Consider the following 23,919-nt stretch of genomic DNA (forward strand, 5'->3'; position numbering starts at 1 on the left):
CCTGCTGCACCCAGACCAAGGTACACTCAGAGGTAGTCCCAGCCTTCAAGATGCTGATGTGGGAGCAAGTGACTATTGCTGAAATAACCACTATGATCCCAGAAACCTGCGATGTGGGTTCCACCAAGGACTTTCAGACTGCAAGCCCAGGAAGGGGAGGGGCCACCTGCGGACAGGGCCACCTGGCTTGCTTCCGGGCACAGGCAGCATCAGAGCAGGGCCTCATTCTGGGTCAGGGCACACAGCAGGGAGAGGGCTGCAACGCCAGCGAATGTCAGCATTTCACGTTTCAAATAAGACGGGAGCCCAGGGCCTCTGCTAACTCACTGTGGGCCCAGCCCATCGCCCATGGTTCCTCCCCACCTAGACTCGGACCCGGGCCCGTCCCTCCATCCCAGTCCTACTATCTAATGTTAATCAGACTCCCCACCTGAGCCTGATTTTAGGCCCTTTGGCTTATTTTTTGTTTTAAAAAGTGGTTGACTTTGGTTGGGACCACTGCCTAGATTTAGGGAGACCCACAACCTTGCTTTCCCCTCGAGTCAGCTGCCTGACTTCTGTTCAGCTCTCACATCTACTACCTGGATCCCCCAGTGGCTCATAATCCCATTTTCCCATGGAAACCACCACCTGAGTTCTGCCGAAGTCCACGGGTAAAGTTCCCTGTGGGCTGCTGCCTGAGTTCTTCCCAGGCTCGACACCTGAGACCCGCCATTTAATGTGGCCCATCACCTCCTTTTCCCAGTGCTCTGCCACCTGGGTTCTGAGTTCTGTTCAGACCCACTTCCCCAGGGCTGTGCCCCGGGCCGCCTCCCACCACGTGCCCACCTCAGGAATCCACAGAGCGCAGCTGACGTGCACCCACTTGGTCCCACTTCTCGTGGGCTTCAAGGCTCCTCCTCGCTTGGGGCAGAGCAGGCACTTCGGCTGGACACCCAGGGCACACGTGCGGCACAGCCAGCTGCCCGTGGGCACCTTGAGGATCCCGTAGCATGCCTGGGGAGAGAGGAGGGTGGGCCCAGGTCACAGGCATTCGCCCACCTGCACCTGGCCGGCATCCAGCTGCAGACAGTCCGAGCCCCAGCCCCAGCTGGCAGCCGCAGAGTGCCTCTGCCACTCATCAGTGCCAAAGAGACCGCCTGAGGGACTGCAACGCACGGGCTCCAGGGAAGCTCTCTGCACCGAGTGCGTGCCGAAATGCTACCATTTCACAGTCCTCTGCGGAAGGGCTCAGCTCTGCCCTCTGCTGGGAGGACGGTCACTCCAGCAGAGGTTCCTCAACAGGGATGGATTTCAGGGGCATCCATGAACCCCCTTAAACGAACACATATTTGGGCATGTGTGCTGCCTGGGGACAAGGCCCGGAGCGGAGTGCCCACCTGTTTCCACGGGGGTCTGTGATCAGGGACCCCTCTGCTCATGCCGAAGGCTTATGCACCTAAGAGCTGCTGGGTATAAAGGATGTGGATGAACGAGGAGGGTGGTGCACAGCCTACCCACCTGCCAGCCAGGTGAAGCCCCTCTGAGCTCCCCGGGAGCCACACCAGCAGAAGTGGGTAAGGGAGGGCCTCAAGGTCAGGGCCAGAGTGGGTCCACTGGGTTCCAGTCAGGTCTTCTACATCGTCTACACACAAGGCCCAGAGGTGCCCCAGACCTAGAGCCTTGGGGCCCAAGATCAAGAGGGGAGCCTAGTCAGGCCGCACCTGGTTTATAACACCAACAACATTAACAAACACGAACAACCCTCACTGTACTGTTCTCACCAAATGACTCATGGTAAGGACTTAATCCTCACAACAACTTATTTTTATTTATACTTGAGAAAACAGAGGCTCAAGAGAGGTTAATGAAATTACCCGAAATCAAACAGCTTGCAAAGAGCAGAGCCATGATTTGAAATCAGGTGGCTGGGCTCCAGGCTTTGCTCTCAGTCACTACCCTGTGCTGCCTTGTTGTAAGTTCAGGATGGAGAGGAGCAGAGGAGGAGGGGCTAGGGTGTTCAGCGGGGAGAATCTGAGGGAGGCCAGCAGGAAAGGAGAGGGCATCCAATGGGCGTTACCCAAATCTGGCAGAGGGGCTGAGCTGGGGGGCCCTGGGCACCCCCGGCACCACAGGCACTCACGCCATTCCCTTCTGCCCCTTGCCCTCCTCCTGAGGGGCCCGTGCCCACAGTGTTGCTGCAGCCCCACAGCCAGGGTGACCAGGCCAGGCAGGGGCCTGCCCGCACAGCATGCTGACGGCAATGGGGGCTGCCCACCTGGTGCACACAGACGTTGCACTTGTCGCAGAAGACCATCTCGTTGCCATCTTCACCCTCGGGAGAGCGGCACACATCACAGACGACATCCTCATCGTACTCGATGCCCAGCCCCTCCTGCGTCTCGATGGCCCGTGCCATGTTCTGGTGGCACAGCGTCTCCAGCTCCTCTAGCACGCGCTCGAGTGTCAGTTCATCCAGCTCTGGCCTCTCTGTGAGGACAGCAAGCAGGGTGTCAGGAGCCTGGCCTCTCAGGGCAGATGTACAGGAGGGTTTCCACACATTCACTGTGTGCGCTGTCCCGGGCCTCAGCTCCACGGTCCAAGAACTGCCTGGGCCGGACCATGCAACCTCAAAGGCCCCTGTGGCCTCGTGTGGGGTTGTGACTCGACCCTCCCTGTGACCGTGCACACGCTTCTGTACACACAGATACCACGGAGGTGTCCCTGGGATGCAGCTGGCTCCATGGGGAACCCACTGCTTGAGCTATGCGTATGGGGGGCCTGAGAAGGTGGCTGAATATGGCAGAGCTGGCCCTTCCTGGGACATGGGCTCCAGCCAGAAGGCCCATACCAACGGACCCTGCCCCATTTGCTAGATTCCTCGCGCTCACCCACTCTTCGTGTAACAGTCACGCTTACTACAATATTCCCCCAGACCGTATAAACGACATGCTATTACTGCCTCTGTCTGATAGCTACGGAAATCGAAGCACAGTAATCAGTAACGCAGCAGGGACGTTCCCCCCAGACCTGTGCAGTACCAAAGCCCAGTGGTGGCCACTGCCCTTCTGAGAGTAAGGATGCCGGGGTTCAGAACAAAACCCTCCTTGGCCTGCCCCCGCCCCATTCTCAGCTGGCGGGTCACCTACCCATCTCCTTGAGCTCCGAGTTGATGAGTTCCAGCCAGTAGGCGTCAATCTCGTCCAGGTCATAGCGGCTGCCCCCTGGCCAATCAGGCTGGGAGCCCTCACCAAGTTCGGAGCCGCTAGGGGACACCTGGGTAAGCGGGCCTTCCAATGGCGGGAGAATCCTAGGAAATCAAGAGAAGGTGTGAGGGGAGGGTGCCCTCAGTCCGCACTTTTGCTGGGTCTGCAGGCCTCCAGTGAGTTGGCCAGCCAGGCAGAGGAGGTTGTGTGCAAGTGAAGTGTGAGACTTTGAAACCAAGCAGGGCCCAGCTCCTTCCATTCCCTCCTTATACTCCCTCCTTCCACCTGCCCACCGTGCAGAGGCTGTAGGAGGCATTCCAAGTGCTGTCCTGGGCAATGCCTGGTGCCAGCCACTTTGGGAACAGTGGGATAGAGCCAGCTGGCCTCTAGGTCCTTCGACATACTCTCTCAAAACTGGGGAGAGGCCAGCTATTGTCCCCAGGCCCTCACGAGCTCTGGCCCCTCCTCCACCAATAGCCTCAGGGGCACTGAGGCCAGGACTCCTCCGGAGTGAGGAGGAGGCACCTGCTACAGTCCCAGGGTCACACTCCAGGTCAGCCCTCCCTCAGGCCATGGCTCTGACTCTGAGGCAGCTTGGAAGGGCCCTGGCTGCAGGGCGAGGTCTCCAAGCCCCGCTCCACCACTTAATGTGTGACTCTGGGCAAGCCACTTAACTTCTCTGTGCCCCACAAAATAGGCTAATGGTAAGAGCACCTACCTTCAATAGTTGGCATGAGACTTAAATGGGTGAATACACGTAGAGCTCTTACAACTGTGGCTGGCAGGCAGTAAGCACTATATGTGTGCGAGTGTGTATTTTAAGACCTTGGGATATCACTTTGCTCCTTCTGAAATGGAACATGAGGGTGTTTCGCCTTGGGAGGGCACAGCTTCCTCTCTTGGCTCAGCTGTGTGCTGCCCCTCGGTTCCTGATGCCAGTTCAGAATGCCAGCTCTTCCCACCCCCTACCAGTTGCCATGGTTATTGCTGCGGAGCCTGGCCTCCATCTGGCCAGCCCTGCCAGGGCTGAGAGGCCCCTTACTTGCCCGAGAGGCCTCCTGGGGTCGAAGGCAGGGCTGCCAGGGGCTGTGACTCAGCGCTGACTGGGGAGGGGAAGGCAGGGCTCTTGATGCACAGACATAGCACAGCTGTGGGGAGGGCGCCTGGGCTCCAGGGAATACCCCGGGTGTCAGCAAGGGGGGGCAGGAAGGATGAAGGCGACAGGGAGGCAGAATGGCCTCCAGGCAAGCGGGAGGCCCAGAGGAGATTAAGGGAGCCAAGGAGAAAGGGAAAGGGCTTGGCACCACCTTTTCCCATGCCAGGTGCCCAGATGAAGGAAGATCTTAGGCTACCATAATGATGTGATACCCCCCAGATTATTCCAAATAGAAGCAATAATAGCACTCTTAGTGCTACCAAACTCTGCCTTTCCTCATGAAGCCTTTATTTAAATGAACACATTCTTAAAACACTGTAATTTTGCCACAACCCTGCTTTGTCTGTGCCCCCAGCACATGCTTAGCTGGGGTTTTGGATAACCCTTGCCCACCACCTACTGGCACAACGACCCACACTGTGTGCTCAGTCAGCTGCTACCTGGCCAGATCTCTTGGGGCCAAGATCACATTCCTTTCTCTGAGAAGCTGAGGTTAAAGGGCTCACAACAAAAAAGGCATTTCCTGTGCTTCCTGAAGGTCTCATCTTTACCTGTTTGGCTTCTTCTGGCTCTGACTATGGAGGAAACTCTCCTCTCAAAGGTGGACCGACCTCACTCTAGGCCAAGGTCTCCATCTCAGCTGCAGTCAGTAGGACTGAGGTCAGCTGGGAGGAGGTGGATGGCTGGGCTGGGATCCGGAGAAGCAGAGGGCTCTCTACTCCAGAAGACCAGACAGACACCAGAGGCTGCTTCCACCCTGAGCTGAGTCTTTTGGCCACACCGAGGGAGCCGTGTAGGCCCCTCGCTCAATTCATGATCTGAGAGTGAGAGGTTCTCATTATCCAGAGAGGTGTCAGACAATAAGATGGGTAGATCTGCTCAAGGGCCAGGGAGGACTGGGAAAGGAGAGAGGGATGGAGGGGGCCAGCATAGCAGCAGGGGAGGGCAGAGTCAGCAAGCCAGGGTGATCAGGGCACAAAACTCTCTTTGGGCCACACAGGGGCAACCCAAGGTCTTGTTCCCGCAGCCTGTGATTTCCTGGCCCAGCCCACAAGGCCCTGGTGGTCATGCAGGGAATTCCCCCGAATTTCCCGACTTCCTCATCTATAAAATGGGGACAGTAACATGCCCTTTAGAGGGCTAATATGATAATTAAATGAGAAGATGAGCGGAACAGGCTCAGCATAGCAAGCTCCTAGGAACAGAGTTCCTGTAACAATTCTGAACATGGTGGCTGCCGTGCTGGCTTCCAGATGAGGGTTGAGCAGTGTAAGGCACCCTGGGCGATGTAGGGACCAGGCTGGAAGGAGACAGGAAAGGATGGGGCATAGAGATATCTCCATCCCTCCCCCTCCAGTCTATCCTCTCCAAAGAGCATATACAGTCCAGGAGTGCCTGGCTCCTGTCAGCTTAGAGCAGCCATGTGCACGCAGGGAATGTACCTAGTAGAGCCAGAGCTGTCTGAACACGTGCTGTCATCTTGATGTCAAGAGACAGAACACTGAGTAAAGCCAAGCTACTGGTGTGCAGGCATCTGCGATTAATTACTCAGGCCAGCAGATGTTTCCGGAACCACCTGACATTGACATCAAGGACAGAGGACAGACTGCTGGGCCAAGCTTCGTCAGGACTCACCCCTCTCTGCCCAGCTGCTGGCCCACCCCTCTGCCTTGTCATCTGGGCCCTTGGCATGCGAATTCTCATTTAATCCTCACCACCACAATATCAGGCATGTCCTGTTATTAGACCCATTTTATGGAGAAGGAAACAGGTTCCGAGAGGTCAGTAACAGTTCTTCAGTCTGCAGAGGTGAGGGTGTAAAAGTGGCCAGGAGGTTGACCCACATTTTTGGCCCTGGGCAAAGGATATGTATAATAAATTCTTTCTCCAAATCCCACACACTCTCCCTTCCAGAGAGGCCTGGAGCATCCCTGATTCTCAGAGGGCCGAAGACAAGAGCTGATAAGCATTCAGCCCTTAGGAGCCCAGGAGGATGAGCACTGCCCAATATGCAATCCTCAATGAGCACCAAAAGGGGCTTAGAGTCTGCTTCGCCTCTGTAATCCCATGCCCAGCACAGGCCTGGCACCAGGCAGGCACTGGGTGTCTGTGAGCCAGTCATAGGTGTGGCTGCCAGGAAGCAACAGTGCCAATGTCAAGGGAGGTGACAGCTGAGATCTTTGCCCCAGGCCTGGTCAAAACGGGCCTAAGCGAGAGCCACGAGGTTGTCAAAGCTGGGAACGGACTGCCAATAACACAAGCTGCCCAGCTCAGGCAGGCTGGTGAGCAGGGGAGGCCAGGACAGCAGGGCCCTACGTCTCAAGACATGACTTGGGGGGTTTCCCAGGGTGCAGAGAGAAACACTTGGCTGAACTCTGTCACTGGAGGCAAGGCCCACAGCCACAAGGCCACCACCTGACAAGAGCACCAGGAGTCTCTCTGACCTACAAGACCAGAAGGCTCCAAAGCCCAGAGAGAACTCATCCCTGACCCAACCCTGACCCAGCCCTGGCAGGGGGGGCCTCCTCAGAGTCTGGTCATAGCAACTGCTTCGTGAACAGCTGATGGGTGTGTGCCAGGTGCTGGACTCCCTCCTGCTAAGAACTCCTTAAAAAGGTATAAGAAGTCAAGAGCTTGGCTTATGCCTATCTTAAGGAGTAGTTAAAAGCCTGGTGATTTCCCTGATAAGATCCTCTGGTGGGACTCAGTCTGGATTGACATCAAGTTAATCCACAGCCAGTTTTCACTGAGGGCTCACGTGTGCCAGGTTCTATGTCCAGGGCCTTCCACGCATCGTTCCTTCCTCTACATCATCTTGACCACTGCATGGGGCAGGTGCTATTGTTATCACTCTCATTTTACACACAAGGAAACTGACGCCCAGGGAGATTACATTTCTGGCCCAAGGTCCCATTGAATATGAGTAGCGATTTGAACCCAGACTGTCTGGCTCCAGATCTCAGCCCAAGCTCAAACTCTTGGCCTCAGAGGTAAACTGCAGTATTTCTGAAAAACTGCAATATTTTTTAGGAAAAAATAATCTGAGAATAGAGACAGACTAGAAAGTGATCCCTTGACTGGTCCTAGCCTCCCCTTCCTCCCCTGGCCTGGGCTTCCCGGCTCACCTCACCACGGGCTCTGGAATGGCCTCTGCCCCGGCAGGCACCTGCACACCTTTCTCCCATTCCTGTCGCCATGGGTCTGCCAGGATATAGTAGTCATCCGGACTGAGCTGGTATGAGTCTGGGATCTTCATGGCGGTGATCAAGTCTGTCCGGAACACCTGTGGGGAGCAAAGGGGGAGAGAGAATGGCTTCGGATTGCCTCAGGGTGATCTGCTTCACAGGCCAGGGCAGGAAAAGGCAAATGCAGAAAGCCCACTCACTCAAAAAGAAGAAGATAACACAAAAGCAGTAAGTCCAATAATGCATCTTCTCTGAACCCAGCACAGTGCTTTGCACACAGAAGATCTTCAATAAATGTGTTGAACTGAATTTATGTGCTTTGACCTGCAGAAGGACAGAATCCGAGTGATGGATGGTAGTGGACCTCAGAGGGAAGGAAAAGACTTGCTGAGAAAGGCAAAAATAGTGAGGAAAAATCAGATGGCAGAAAGGCTTTTGTGAATGCGATACTGCCATGAAGTGACTGTTCAGGGAATTTCTGTTGAAGATTCAAAATTATGTTTGTTGTTGCAACTGCAGTCACAAGTGTAAAAGAGTCCAGGCAACTACGTGCCAGGGCCTCATGCAAATAGCTGAGGGAGAGGCCAGGGTTTGAGGCAGCCTAGAGAACAGCCTCCCATGGGTCAGGGTCTCAATGGGCCCTCAAGAACAAGGATACCATGATGGCCTATATGGGAAAAGAATCTAAAAAAGAGTGGACGTATGTATATGTATAACTCATTCACTCTGCCGTACACCGGAAGCTAACATAACATTATAAATCAACTATACTCCAATAAAAAGAGAGGAAAAAAAAAAAAAGAACAAGGATACCATGTGCCAGGCTCGCTGGGAGCTCCGCAGTTCCATCCTCTGCTTGTGATGGGATAGGAGAAGTGTGTTGAATTCCTTCTCAATTCAATCAAGCCCATCGAAATTCCCTCAGGGCTAGGCCGTGAGTGGACCTATCCTCATGCTTTGGTTTTCTGCTGAGCACCTGCTCCCTCAGGGAGACACTGCTCTTTCCGATATTCTATTGCCCCCACCCCAGAGCAACCTCCGAGCCCAGCCCCAGTGGCATCGGCAGTGCCTCGCCTGCCCCGGCTGCTTGGCCTCACTGGGGCCCCCACAAAGGGCTGCTGCAAAACTTGGTGGCAGCACCAGACACTATGTGATTTGCTTCGGCACCAACGTTCCCAGTGATCATCACATGAGAATCACAAGTTAAAAGAGAGTTCACATCATGGAGAGAAGAGAAACCACTTCAAGGAGCCCTCCAGGCCTCAGACCCAACTTCATGCCCACTCCCCTCCCCGGAAGCATCAGCATCCACCAGCCTTCCAGAGGCTCATGACAAGCCACGCAGTGGTAACCTCTGCCTGCAGGAGGCCCCACCCGCTGGCTGCGTGCCTCACTTGAATCTAGGGCTGTCACCACGAGGAAACAACTGACATGGGGGCACCAAGGGGGCTCGAGGCAGCATCGTGCAGACATCTAATTAACGTCTGCATATAGCTAGAGAGGGCCCCGGCTTGCAAAAGGTCAAGTTTCTTGAAGACTCTATTTGCCAATATAATTTAATTGTTAAGACTCACACCCTAACATTTAATTAGGGTACCAGTGTGAAAAAATTAAAATGAGATTACGATTAAATGCTAATTAAACAGAAGATGACATGTGCAAAGATTCCACAGCCCTGACAATTTGCATATCTTATTAGCAAGTAGCAAGACAGCAGACACAAGAACACACACTCAGGTACTGGGTGCTTCTGTGGTGTCCTTGGGCACCTCCCTTTGCTGGCTGGGACTGGGTTATTTCCCTCTGGGGCCCAGTACACAACCTGGTGGGGTAAACTGAACCACAGTGGATTGGTGACTGTCTCAAAGTTCTCCCAACCCCGGCAAGCCACGTGGTACGACATCTAATGCCCTGTTGCTCTGATGCTACAAGGAACCGCCCACCAGGGAAAGCCTGTCATTTTGCACCGGAAATCAACTGTTCAAGAGCCCAGTGTCACTGTGTGCCTCTCCAAAAGGCACAGGTGACTCTGAAACCTCTTGCTGTTCCCTGATCCTGGGCTGTAGTTTAAAATGTCACCTCTGAGGGATCACCATGATCACCTTGACTCAAGGCCACCAACCGCCTGACAGAGCCACTTTCCAGCCCATCATTCTGCCTCACGTCCCAGTACTTATACTCCTGAAAATTAACTGGTATATGCACGTTGCTTGTTTCTTGTCATCTTTCCTGCCACACCTGTCCTGTTTTCTGCAACATTCTCAATGCCTGGCAGGGTGACTGGCATAGAGTAGGTGCTCAATAAATAGTGACTGCATAGATGATTAAATGAACGAATGAATAAAAAGGGCCCCTCTGGAGGATTATCTGATTAAGCCTGAGGCCCCCAGGTAGCTCCTCGCCAATGCTTTTTGAACCCCCATGAACGGGTGAGACCCCTCACAGATATAACCAAAGCTGAAATAACCCAAGCACGTGGACTGAATGGAGCAAGAGGCAGCCTGCAGGCACAGAGTGCCAGGCCACACCAGCAGGGGAGAGGTGGCCCCAACCTAGGAACAGGCGTGGACTTAAGAACTCAGAGCAGGAAGGGAGAGATCCCAGGCTCAACTCAGTCAGGGAGATTCAGGAGACAGAAAGAAAAAGAGTCTGGTCCCAAGAGAATTGCAGGTTTTATCTGGGGTCACTCAGGGAGCAGGGGACAGACTGGACACGAGTGGCCCTTTTGGGCAGAGGACTGATGGAAGCACAGGAAAGGCAGCACTATGTTAATGGTACCAGTCAACACTTAAAGAGCACTGTGTGCCCAGCACCAGTCTAATGGCTGTCCTTGAATTACCTATTAGTCCCTATACCAACTCTGTGAGGTAGGTGCTACTATCATCCCTATTTTACAGCTGAGAAACTGGGGACTCCGGTTAATTTAATAACGCACACAAGATCCTACATGTCGGAAGTGGCAGAGGAACCCAGATAGACAACTCCGGAGCCATCCAGCACTCCTCCACAACCCCTGTCCCTCTTGGCCACCTGCTCATTACCAATGCCCTTGAGTTAACCGGAAGCCAAATCAAGTGGTTTCCCCAAGGGCTGGAATATGCAAATCAGACGGTGACCTTTTCGAGTTCCTAGTCCTCCAGTGGCTTTCCACTGTCTTCTCACTGCCCTCAAGCTGAGCTGCAGCGTCTACCAGGCCCTGTGGCCACACGGATGCATTAGCAGTCTCCCTCCCGAGCACTTTTCACCCTTGGCACACGGGAGGATCCTGCTGGGACACTCTTCTCCCTGCCAAAGAGGGGGCAGCCTGTTTCACGCTCAGGGTACTAGTCCAGCCCACATACACTCTGGGAAGCCTTCCCTGATGCCAGGCTGGGTTCTGGGCTTGCTCTGAACTCTCACGGCCCCTGTGCTGGAATCTCCTGGTTTCTTGCCGTGTCTTCCCCACTAGAAGGTAAGCTCAGTGAGGTCTGGCCAGGCCACAGGCTGCAGCAGGTGCACGCAGGGCCGGACACATGCTAGGTGCTAACTAAGGCTGAATGACTCAAGAGCCTCCCATGGATCTGCCACCACCTTTCTGGGGAGCTGCCCAAGGCTACAGCTGGGTACGCTATACCTTCCAAAGGAAACCCTGTACATTCATATAATACCCGTCCACAAATATGGCAACCCCGACATCTTTCTGTTTTGAACTGCCAAAGGTTAGGCTTAAAAAAAGGCTCAATTATTCTCCTAATGTGCCTCTGAATTATTTATGAAAACTAAATAAAAAATAAAATGGATACTGATGAACTGGAGGCCTTACCATGGTAAGGAAGTTGGAAGCTGGAAAACAAGCAATTTTCTAAGAATGTGAATGTTTACTATTTTTCGCTTTTGGCAGAAATTGACGAATTGTCTTTAAAGGTCTGCTGCCTAGCAACCAAGTTCTGCTGAGCTGCTTGGGAGACCTTAATTGTAGCTTCTTCAAATAGTATGAAGAATGTTTAAAGGTCTAAAACTCTAATCTAGTAAGCAATGTGAGTGCCAGAGGTGCCAAGGCAGCTCTGAAGGGAGCTGAAGACCCTGCTCTGCCCAGATGTGGGGAAACTGCATGTGGCTTGCCATCTAGCTCCTTTTCCCAAGACTGAAGACCACTTTCTGTACCTATTTCCCCAGGAAGAATCAAAAACGGGCTATGCCAGAAAGCATGTCATGTCTGGAGTCTGACGTGATCTCCAAAAGCAAATAAAGACAATGACCACAGGCAACATTCACTTTGCTATGCTAAGAGTTCCTGTATATGATCACAAGATTTATGAATGTTATTTAAACATTTCATCCTGGGACCTTGGTTTCTGCTTCCTTTTCTCAGGGGTGAAGGACTGTATCACAGTGTATTTCAGACCAAGAGGCACAAGGGGAAGTTCAGTTAAGGAAAGCTCCAGCACTTATCACAATTGCAGAAAATGGTTATTTGTGTAATTATTTGTTTAACGTCCATCTCCTCTAATAATCAAGCTGACACAGGCAGAGACCGCATGTGTCCTGCGAACCATTGTGCCTGTTTCTGACACAGTGCCTGGCACACACCAAGCACCCAAGAAATGCTTGTGGAACAAGTGCGTGAGTGAATGAATGAACCCCAGGATCCGTCTGAAGTATGACTAAGCTCTGAAACCTCCTGTCCTATCCTCCTAGCAGGGAGCGTGGAGACAGAGGGCTGTCTGTCTCCCAAAGGATACCTCCAGGTGGAACTCAGGAACTGGTCTTGGTCACTGTCCCAAAGCCAATCCAGGACTGCCTCTCCCTGACCTCTGTCCACATCAGAAGTCCCAATGCAAAGCTAGGAGCGGCCCCCCTCTCTCTAATCTCCCACAGGATGTTTGACAGTCTGTCCTGAAAAAGCCAAGTAAAATTACTACCAGTACCTTATTTAAAATCACAGTTTTTTTCAGAGCACCTCATCTCATTAGAAAGAATAGCTAATAGTGAAAAGTAATTGCCCTGTTACAGTATGCCAGGTGCTGTGCTAAACACTTTATATATACAATCTCACTTAATTCATTATTATTTCCACTTTACAGACGTGGAGACCAAGACTCAGAGAGGTTAAATCACTTGTCTGAGGGCTGCACTGTCATTTAACCAATGCAATGCTGCCCGCAAACCAGTCAGCTATTTCTTCTTTTTAAAAAAATCTTTTTCTTGGGCTGGAAACTGATAAAAGTATCTCAGCCAAGAGCACAATCAGATACTTAAAATTAGGCATAAAACACCAAAGAAGGGCTCTGGAAATAGCCTCGTAGTCGCATTCAAGCTACCACTAGGCTACTTTGGTCAGACATTTACACACACACACACACACACACACACACACACACTCAACATCTCTCTCTCTTTCACAAGGATAACAGCACTTCCTGCTCTTAAAGAGAATTTATTACATACATTTCTTTTGCAAGACAAGTCCCAGAGGCCAGGAGGCCTTTCCAGCTGGCAGAAGCAGCAATGTTTCTGGCTATACGAGAAGTGGATTTTGCCCCCCACCCCAGAGGAAGGCAGTGGGAGGTTCAGAAAGCAGGCACTTAGCCCAGCAGAAGGGCTCCCCCTCACCGCCCGCCTGCCTCCCAGGGTAGCAGAGGAAACTGTTGGCTAGAAACACGGCTCAAAACCATAGGGGCAAGCAAAAAACTTTTGTGTTTTTTTTTTGTTTTTTGGAGCCTCCTGTTGTACCTTTCAAGTTTGGGAGCATTTTGCACTTTACTACAACATATGTCATCACTGTTTTAACATACAATATGTTATTTCAAACATCTGGGTAACACCTCTGCTCCTCCAGGAATGCACCTTATTTATCCTGCAGCTCTGCACCCCAACACATTCTGGCCACCCTTGCCTTCACCCAGGGAGGAACAGGCCCATTTTCAAAAGCAAAGGGTCAAGCAGATATGCTGCATTCTCACTCCCCACTCGCTGCCTTTCCTAGGAAAGGCCTTCCTTATATAGGAACTTTCACAGACACTGGGTCAGGAAGACACTCCACTGGTGGCAGAGGCTGTTCACAGGGTCACTTCTTTCTCCCAGGTCCTGTTCCAGGGTCGAGAGGCTGAACCCTGAAAGGGCCCCTGTGGAACCTGAAGAGAAGCCCCATTCTCTCACCTAGAAGTATATACAGTTTGTCACCACGGCCTTAAAAGGAGCCTAGCTCCTGCCCACCCTGTTCTGGGACCATCTAGGCTTCTACCCCAGGGAGGCCAGGCTCACTTCCACTCATGTCTGGGATCTCCCCCACCCCCAGGCTCCACAGGCCTCAGGACAGGACAGTCACATCTACAGAACAGTAACTGCAGGGCAGGGCTCTACAGATGACAACACTGCAGCTCAGAGAGAAACGTACTTGCCCAGGGTCACAGAGCTCCTTCGTGGCAAAGCTGGCTGCACCTCTCATAACTGACACTTTCCTGTGTAGCACCTGCATTCTGCTAACAGCCAGAGGACAAGCTCCCTGGGGAGTCGGCCTGCATTTTCTGTGGCCCTAGCACTAGGCTGGGCCTAGTAGGTGCTCCCAAGTGTCTGCTGAGTCTAACCACTATCACTAGTTCTAGGGTCCTAAAGACCTATGTCCCTTGCCCACTGGCTCACTTCTGGGGACCCTGACTTCCTGAAAACACAACTTTCTACCTCAAGACAGCCTGCCAGGGGGAAGTTTCTGGCAGGGGAAACCCTCACTTCTCAGCTTGCCCCTCCATCTGCCTCTCTGCCCCAGGCCTGAGGAAGACACAGTTTCAAAAAGCAGTCTCCGAACCAAAGGGCTGGCCTCTGGGTCTCTTCTCAAACCGCCCTTCCCACCCATGCCAGGCCAAGGGCTTGGCAGAAACCCATCGGTCCCCTGGCTGCTGTGGCAGAAGAGGTGAGCTGCAGGATCCCCCCAGCCATGCTCCCAGCCTTTGTTTAGGTCACTGAACCAGGCTGGAAGGCCTTCCCTTCCTCCCTCAACTTCCAGGGAGGACCAAGCCAGAAACTCCTGTCTTAGAAGATGAGGCAAAAAGGTCTATGGCAGTAATTCTTAAGGCTGGCTTCCAGCAGGAGGGCTCTTAAGTACAGGTACCTGGGGCCCTACTCCAGACCATTTAAGTCATTTAATTTTGCGGAACGACATGGGATGGGGGTCTGATATTGTTATTTAAAAAAATAATCTCTGGTCTGTGATCTCTATCAGGCTCATAACCTACAAAGTTATGTTCATGCTATTTGGTGAGACAGGCCAGGCCAGAACCCCAAGGCCTCAGCATGGTTTTTACACTAATACCACCTCCCCAGGCCAAGCTAATCCCTTCCTCTCCTTCAGGACTAGCCTGGCCGACTTAAGCCCCAAGGGACAGACCTCAGGTTTATTGGGATCCTGCTGGCAGGCTGAGCAGACGAAGGCAGCAGCCTGTGTTCTTGGGGGCAGCCACACCTTTTCCCTCCCCTGCCAAACGGGATCCTGGAGCCAACTTCAGACTTAGTGTGGTGTGTTTCCACTTTTGATGGAAACCAAAAATCCTAACCCAGTCTCCCAGGAATCCCAGGGTCTGTTCTTTCAGCCCCCAGTACTGAGGCCTGCAGTCCCCTTTCACTCAGGCTGAATGAGGCCACCCACTGGTTAAGGGCCAGAAGGAAAGCTAGGCCTGCAAGGCCTCAGCCCTGTCCAGGGTCCTGACTCGTGGTCAGAGCACTTTGTTCCACCCTGGGACACCTCCCTCTGGTATAAACAGCACCCTCTGATATGCACCTTCATCCCAGGTGGGGCCCCGCCAGTCTTGCCTAAACCCAACCCCAGCCCTTTCCGTAGTGGCAGCTTCTCTATGTGCCAGTGCCGCTGCTATGCTAAATACTCCCGATCCCAAATCCCCAGCCATCACTGTCCACCTTCACAGATAAGGAGACAAAGTAAACTGTGGGTCCTGTGGCTCTGCAGCCACCAGGAAGGGACCCCTGCACCACACACATTCACTTGCAATCACTGAGGCTGGGAACTTGGGCCAGACTGGGAACAGACCGTTTGAGGAGCCTGAAAACCATTCCACAGGCTTCTTACTCTGGGGACTGAGCAGAAGGGACCCCAGATGCCCTTTCACCAGGGTGTTCACAGCCCTTGGCCTCCAGCCCTAGCAGATCATAAAGGCCTTTCTCTCCAGCCCGTGCACAGAAAGAGAAGGGGCAGCCCAGTGAAGAGATGTAGTGCAAACACGATCTGCCGTCAAAGCCTCGCTTTCATCTCCGCCTTCTCGTGAGCCAAATAATTTGGAAGCGTTCATTGATGGTTTCCTCTCTGCCCCACGGTTACTTGGAATTTATGCCGACTATGGCTCAGCCTCCTCACTTAGGGGACAAGGGAAACCTCGCAGGCTGCTCTCCAGCCTGCTGTGGGAGGAAAAGCTTGTCCTTGGCAACAGTTTAAGGCGGGGAAGACGACCTCAGCCCTCCAGGAGCCTGAGACCTGAGGGCGGGTGTCTCCAGTCAGGCCTCAGAGCCCCCTGCAGAGGCTCCTAGGCTCGAACCCAGGGCCGTGCACAGCCAATCCCCAGCAGTGCTGGGGAGCAACACCCTTGCAATGGTTTGACTATTTTCAGGTGGGGAAAGGTTCAAAGGCCCTGCACTGGAAAACCCAAGAGGCAGGGGAATTTTCAGCCCCATGCAAATCACCCTTTGCTCTCAGCCTTTACTTGACACCTGCTTCCCCCCAGCCTGCCTGCCTATCCCGGGCGTAGATGGCAGCCCTGCCCCTGGGATCTCCGCCCCGAGAGGAGGCCCTTCCTCCCACTGGAGCTTGAAGCTGGGGGGGGGGGGGGGGTCGGGGGAGGGACTAAGCCAGCCTGGGGCCTCCCCAGAACTTCCCCTCCTTTTTCCATTCTGAATAGCCCCTGAAAGCAGGGGGTGTTCTCAGAGGCAGGTTCCTCAGCTCGGAAATAGGCAGGACAATTCCTGCCTTACAGGACCAGGAAGGCACCAAAGGTGGCTATTGTTTTACTAATCCAATCCTAGTAGTAATTAGGAGCCCCTACAGCTCTCAAGATGGGGATGGGGGTAGAGGTGTGAAGGGGTGGTCCCAGGGACTCCCAGGGCCATAGTAAACTCTGCCTCCTACTTCCCAGTGCACGTGAGCACACACCTTCCACCCACTGAGCAGGGCTAGACCAGGAGGGTGCTAAGAGCCTCAAGAACAGCCTCCTCCCATGCCCACCTCACCCCCAGTTTTCATTCCAGTCCTTACTGCATTCCCAGAGATATCTCCTTCCATCTCCACCCCTCCCCTATAGGGCCAAGGGAGGACACCATGTTGGGGGATGGGAATGATAGGTTTCAGGTCTCAAAGGTGTCCCCACCCTCAACCCCCACAAAAGGAGAATCCCAGCGTAGGCCAGCTCCTGGAGAAGGTGGGGAGTCCTTTTTCAAATGCAAGGTTCTGCGGAAGACCCCCCAGGGACTGGCTAATGACAGCAGCTCCAGGATGGCCCTTGCAGTGAGGGAGAGGAGAGGAGGTTGCCAGGCTCAGAAGAAAGATATCCTCCCTCAACCCAGGCCAAGTGCTCCGCCCCAGAACTCGGAGCCTTCCCACCTTTGGCACTGTTGACCCCAATAACTTCACATCTTGGCTATATAAACTTAGGATACTCAGTTTCCTTATTATAACAGTTAAAAAGAGTAAAGTGTCCAGCCCAGAACCTGGCTACTCTGTGGGCTGCAGAACAATGTCTCTCTTAAGGGGCAGATTCAAAACCACCCTGCTTCTTCGGTACTCAATGCTCTTGCAGCCTCATCTGTGCCAAGGGTCTCTCCTGTGCCCAGTGCAATGCATTTGGAACGATAAGGCCCTAGGATGCAATTTTTTCAGGGGCTGCAGGAGGCAAGACTGCACGTCCATTTGTCTACCCACCCCAAAAGCTCTTCTCCACAGCTCCAGAGGCCATAAACACCTCTACCTATCCCAAGAAACAGGGTCAAAGTGAGGAAGGCTTACAGTGCTGATGCATGTGAAATGGGCATAATAAAGAGTGGACGAGGTAACTGGATGACTCTGAGGACTCAGTATTCCACCCCTACACCAGCAAATCCTGTCACTCTTGGCTCAGCCTCCAAAACGCCCCAGATCCTACTGCTTCTTCCTCCACTGCCATCACCCAGCTATAAGGCGCCATCATCTCTCCCTTGGACAACTGCCAAGCATCCTCCCTGCTCCCACCCTTGCCCCTCGTATTCCCTTCTCCTCACGGTGGCACCTTTCATTACAACATCAGACTACGTCGTCGTTACCCTGCTTATGATCCTTGAAAGGCTTCTCCTCTCACTCAGATCAACGGGAACATCTTTACAACAACCTACAAAGTGATGAGAACTGGCACCCCTACCCCCAGCTCCTCCCATTCACTCCACAGCCATACTGGTCTTGTTTTGCAACGACTGCGCCCTCTGCCAGGAATCCTCCCCCCTCCCCACCATGTATCTGCACTTCCCCCACACATCCCTTCCGCTCCTTTCCACCTCTGTTTCATCCTTCTCCAGGATACTTGTCACTACCCACCTCTGAGGGCTTCTTTTCGTTCTGCCGGGGCCAGCCCGATTTGGTGCTGCTGGGCAGTTTGGAGCATCTTGATGCAGATGTAGCGTGACCTGCAGAGAGAGCACAGCCCATGAGGGGCCCCTGGAAGGCCAGGACCACCAACCACCCATGTCCAAGGAAAGGAAGCCTGTAAGGAAGGCTCTGGCTTGAATGTTCAGGAGGTGGAGACCTCTGTGAGCACCTGGTGGACTGTCCCTGCTCTGGGCCTTTGCCATGATGAATGGGGACATAATGCCTCCTCCACTCACCAACCAGAAGAGGCTTGGGAGAGGAAAGGCAGTTGGACAAGGACTCAGCATTAGCTTCCTATGTGTGACGCATGACAAGTCCCTTGCCCTCTCTGGTCCTCTGCTTCCTCCTTGGCGAAGGAGGGCTATAATAAGCCTTCGGGGCTACTCTCCACCGCCCCTGCAGATCGGACACTGTGGGATGATGCCCAGCGGGTATACAGAGGCAAGACAGGGCAGTGGGACGCGTGCTGCCCTAAAGTAGACCTGTAGACTAAGCTTGAGCCCTGCTCCTCACATTGGGCAAATGACTTCGTCTCTTAGCCTGAGCTTGCCTTTCTATAAAATGGGGGCAGAGAATAACTATCTTCAAAGAGTCACTGTGAGAATGAAATGGTATCATGCCTGTAAAGTCTTAGCACAGTCCCTGGCCCACAGTACTGCATGGATAAACATTATCTATTATCCTTCGTGTGTAAAAGCCCTCGCTGGACGACACTCAGGGTGGCCTGCACCCCTAAGGGCCGCAGGAGCAGCAGCCACGCGTGGTGGGCAGTGGTGGGCACTGGTGAGAAGGCAGTACGCCGCAGCCTGGCCCAGCTCCCATGCAGACACAGGGCTCCGCTGCCCAGGGGTTCTCCCTTGCAGGTGCCTGGCCCTCAAGGGTGCCTCTGCCTGAAATAAAGTTAGAAGCAGAGGATACGGGTCTTCTCAGCTCTACTGAAACAGGCCACAGGCAGCGTGACTGCAGCCATAGAGGGCTGGACACTGTGATCTACTGTCGCAGGGAGGAACAGCCAGCCAGGTCACACACCAGAGCCAAGCTGAGCAAACGGGCCCCAAAGGACAATGAATGAGACCTGGAGGGAGAGAAGGGGCTGGGACCGGACTTCTCATCCTAGTGCATGCGTCCTCAGCCTCCAGGGGGTTAGGGAACTCCGGGAGCTCTAAGGGGCCTTGGCGATCTCCCCAATCCCAGCTGCTCACCACATATGTGAACAAACTAATGTCTACAGCTGCAGGGCTCCAGGCATGGCCTCCCTGGCAGTGCGGCCTCTTCCTCAGCCTGGGCTTTCACCAGAGGGCACCGCTAGGTGGGATCTTCCTGGCAGCGTCTCTCTCCTACACAGCGCAGAATGGAACTCTACTCCAACTGGCTCACGCAGGCCCAGGTTCCTAGGGCATCTGAGAAGAGCTGCCTTCTCGTACCAGGGAAAAGCCCTCACCTGACACCTCCCTTTTCACCTCCAAATTTCAGAAGACGCTCCCTAAATTCCATTTTATTGTAACAGTGCCCCCACCCACAGATATCCAACTGATGTACCCAGCCCCTACACAAGGCTACCTCTGAGGTTCTACTGCCAAAATCCTATGAAGGCTAGACTCCTTCATTAACTTCTTCAACAAACATTTACTGATCGCCTGTTATGTGCCCAGTCTAGCTGGATACAGCAGTCAGCAAGACATGACCCTTCTTATCAACTTATCAAGGAGCTTACCTTAATAAGGAAATGATACTTGGTTAGGAAATGATACTTATCAGGTCATGATAATGAAGAGTGATAGGCTTTTCATCTGTTGTGTGAACACTTCCACAAGGCCCTGACTCAACAGCAGGCCCAGAGGGAGAGAGATGTGTTCCTAGCAGCCAAGAACAGCATAGGCAAAGGCCCAGAGCCGAGCTGACCTGTTGCAACCGGAGCGAAACACATGGGGCTGAGAGCTAGAAGGTAAAGGGGAGTAGAGTGAAGAGGACAGTAAGGCCCTGGAGGCCATGGTGGTGTGGGGACTTTCTTAGGAGCAGAGGGACCTGGCCTGATTTATGCTTTCATCAACACTGAGACCATGGGGCACTGTCCCCTGATCTGGGCCTGATAATTATTCAAACACTTTCCCTGGAGGAGCCCCAAATGGAAGGCCTTACTGTCGGTGGTGTCAGAGTTGTCGCTGCTGATGGAGTACTTTCGCCTCTTCTCTTCCATCTGCAACAAAAGGCAGGCCCCATTATACTCACAGGCAGCTTGGGAAGTCCTCAATCTTGCAGAAAATTGCCCAGTAACCTACCTCCCCACACTCACCCTGCTGCAGAGAAAGAATGAGAGCAAGGTCGTGCCCTACGCTTCTCCTCACCAGCCTCTCCCTCTCCCCACCCACCTACGTGGGCCCTGGGGCTGGGAGAGGGGCTGCACCTCCCACCTCCTGAGCCCAGAGCCGCAGACAACAAAGAGTCTGGTCAAACACCACAGTGATGGAGGGCAAGGCGGGAGGCAAGCAGCCCCAGAGTGAACAGTGAGGAGGACCTGCCCGGCCCAGGCAGCACTGAGGGAACATCCTGAGAGCGGCTGCCAGAGGGGTGTGGAAGTGGGCTGGAGGCAGGAAGGCTGCAAGCTGGGTCCCTGAGCCACACCAGGCCCAGGGTGAACGGGCTGGGCTGGGCTGGGCTGCCCTCCCTCCCCCCTCAATGTCCTTCTCCAAATAAAAGTGCGAACCAGCCTCCTCTGCACCACAGTATGTAACCTCAAGGTAGGAAGGGCAGCGCCTCCATGCTGAGCTCTTTCCCCTATCCACGCTATCTCAGCTAGCGCGTGTTCCCAACAACCCAGGGAGTCGTGAGCTGTTAGCTTCTTTTACTGAGGAGGCTCAGTGCCTTGTCCTGCTAGTGACTGGCTGAACTGGGATTTGAATCCACGTGGTCTGATCCCTGAGCCCACACTGAGCTGCCTTTGTGCCCTGGTCAGCTCCTGCCTGTTGGAAGTGCTTTCCCACTCACTATTGCCTCTGATCCTGCAGAGTCCTGGGTGGCAGAGCCTGCTCTTGTCCCCTCTTGGAGGGGAGCACACTGAGTGGCTTGTTAACCCGCCCCGGGTCTCACAGCTAGTCAGTGGCCGAGTCCTAATGTGAGGACAGACTGGGGCTCAGGGCCCAGAGTGCTTTCCACCATGCTCCTGTCCGTCTAGACCCTGGGCTGCCTCACTGTACACAGCAAAGGACAAGGAGCCAGTGTCAATGGGGCAAAAGCACCGCTGCGCATCCCCGCTGCAGGCCAGCCAGGCTCCCCACCCACCAGGAATCCCATCTGCCACCTGCTGTCACCCCAAGTCTGCCCATGCCCAGGCCTGGGGGTCACCTTATTTTACTGTGGCCCTGCAGAGACCAGGGAGCACTGGCTCTGTAAGGCGGGCTGTGACTACCCAGAACTCTGAGCTACTCAGAAGGAACCTTCTGACTCAAACTTGACCTTAAGCCGGGAACTTCTCTCCATCCCCAGGTCCCCAGTAGCAGTATCAGGATGACAGGAAGGTTCACTGGGGCTGCTTACTGCCCAGCTCCAAAGGTGCAGGCAAAGTGCTCTCTAGAGGGTGTGGGAGTATGGAGGGATGCCTGGTGGTGAGTAACATGCATGCCAAGGAGGCAGGGATGAGAGCTAAAACTGGTAAGCACCCATTACCTGGGGAGGGGCAGCGTCCTGGTACACAGGGACCTCCCTGAGGCCTCACAACAGCTCTTTGGTGCTGGTGGGCATGATAGCTGCTTCCCTTTTGCAGGTGAGGAAAATGAAGCTTAGAGGTTAAGTGACTCGCCCAAGATCACAGTACTTGTAAGAGGTCCGTCTGACTCAGGAGACCATGCTCTCCACCCTTACACTACCCTGCCTCTGTACAGCAGAGTGCAAGCAGCCCAGTGGCTGAGGTCCTAGACTGAATAATGCTCCACCACCCACAGCTGTCCATCCTTGCTGTCCTCCGGGGTCTGAGTGTGACAGAGGTGACTTTAACAGAACTCTAGCCTACATCTTGCCAACCTAGCTCTGTCTCAGGTGGAACAGGAGTAGGGGGGAGAGGTGCTCTAAGTGCACCCACCTGTTTTCTCCTGGTAAGGAGAAATCCTCTACGTGAATTGCATTTCTTTTCATTTCCAGCAGAGGCACTTGCAAGCCAGGCTCTCCAATAGCATAAAAGCAGCAGCACTGGATTCAGGGAGGCCAAGTACAAATCCCACCTCCACCCCTCACTAGACCAGGGACCTTGGGAAAGACATACCTCCCAAAAGACACAAACTGGATCTGGAATTTTACATAAGTCTCCGGAACTTAAAATGTTGGCCACTGATTCAGATTTTTAAAACACTTTGAAAGCGCCAAACCAAACACATCTGTGGGCCAGAATCAGCTGGTGAGTAAATGAGAGCAGCATAAAGCCCTGAGCACAGGGGCTGGCACTCCATCTGTGTGCTGGTTCTTAATACCACAGCAGACTCACGCCAGGTGGACAGTTCTCCTAACCAGTGCCCACTTGAAGGCCTCCTCAGCGAGGCAGAGAGCCTGTGCAGTAAGGAAGTTCCCCTACAATGGGACCCCTTGACTGCCAGTGACTTTCTCATAATTCTGTTTCCCGCTGCCCAGGACCAGGGTGACCTGTCAGCAACGCAGACCTGCACCCCACCCTCAGCCAGCTCCCCATCCAACCTGCCCACCATGAAATACCCCAGAGTCCTCCTCAGCAGGGTGTTATTAAGGGAGCAGATTTTGCAGCGGCTTAATTGGAATAATAACTAGGCTTCAGACGGAAACCACTGCTTTGCTTCTTTCCTTTGAACCAAGTCTGCTCCAAAGGCCTCCCTGCCTCAGGTGAGCCTCTACTGTCGGTGGCTAACGAAGACCTAATGAGGCCTGGGCTCCCCTGTGGGCTCGCCCTTTGCCCCACGAAGCCCCTCTCCAACCCAGCAGAGGGGACAGGGAGGACTCTTTTACCAAAGCTGGAATCCAGGGCTATACATGCGGGTGGGGGTCGGGGGGGTTGCCAAGACATGATCTTGGCCTCTGGTTTTCCCTTTCCACTGGCTCCCCCAACCTCTCCCAAAGCAAGGTCTGCTCTGGGAGAATACCTCAGGGTCACAAGGCACTTGCTTTTAGGGACAAAAGTGCTCCTGAAACCCCACCTACAAAGGAGACTCTGAGAAAGAGTGTCCCCTTATCCTGCCATTTGCCACCAGTCACTTGCATTCCCACACCATCCCCAGTATGGAGACACACACAGCTCTCCTTTGGGTCCCCTCTGAGTCCCCTCAATGAGCAGCAGCCCACAGCCTCCTCCACCCCACCGCCAACCCTTGACAAGTCCAGTGGGTGCTTTCTCCAGAACACATCGAGAATCCACCCATCTTTCCCCTATCTCTACTGCTACCATACTGGTCCAAGCCAGCCTCATCTCTTGCAGGACTCCTCATTCATCTCCCAGCCTCCACTATCGCTCCCTTTTAATACAGGATCCACACCAGCAGCCAGAAGAATCTTCAAAAAGCATAGATCAGATCATGGCATGCCCTGTTTAAAATCTTTCAAAGGCTTCCTGCTGATCAAAGGGCAAAACTCAAGCTTCTGACCATAAGACCCTACATCATCTGGCCTCTGCCTACCGCATATGGACGACCACCCCCTTTCCCCACCACTTCCCAGCCAAACTGGCCTCCTTTCATTTCCTGAAACAAACCAAACAGTCAAGACCTGTGCACAGGTGTGCTCTCTGCCTGGAATGGTCTACACAGTCTAGGCACATCTGACTCTTCATCCTGCAGGTTTTGGCTT

General features: G+C 53.6%; 1 protein-coding gene across 12 annotated transcripts in view; it reads right to left on the reverse strand.

Moving 5' to 3' along the window:
* Positions 1-23,919, reverse strand: part of JADE2 (jade family PHD finger 2) — a 48,547-nt gene that overhangs the window by 17,804 nt on the left and 6,824 nt on the right. For 6 of the 12 annotated variants that reach the window (XM_057734917.1, XM_057734902.1, XM_057734961.1 and 3 more), the window contains 7 exons: positions 22,196-22,302; positions 20,260-20,317; positions 18,070-18,158; positions 7,467-7,624; positions 3,129-3,289; positions 2,258-2,469; positions 829-996 (listed from right to left, as the gene is read on the reverse strand). In XM_057734917.1, the coding sequence (XP_057590900.1) occupies positions 829-996; positions 2,258-2,469; positions 3,129-3,289; positions 7,467-7,624; positions 18,070-18,158; positions 20,260-20,317 (846 nt within the window). In that variant the 5' untranslated portion in view covers positions 22,196-22,302. The remainder of the gene's footprint in view (positions 1-828; positions 997-2,257; positions 2,470-3,128; positions 3,290-7,466; positions 7,625-18,069; positions 18,159-20,259; positions 20,318-22,195; positions 22,303-23,919) is intronic. The other 6 variants (XM_057734953.1, XM_057734936.1, XM_057734882.1 and 3 more) reach the window with 2 other exon arrangements.

This window comes from Hippopotamus amphibius, chromosome 1 (genome assembly GCF_030028045.1).
Source record: "Hippopotamus amphibius kiboko isolate mHipAmp2 chromosome 1, mHipAmp2.hap2, whole genome shotgun sequence".
Classification (NCBI taxonomy): Eukaryota; Metazoa; Chordata; class Mammalia; order Artiodactyla; family Hippopotamidae; genus Hippopotamus; species Hippopotamus amphibius.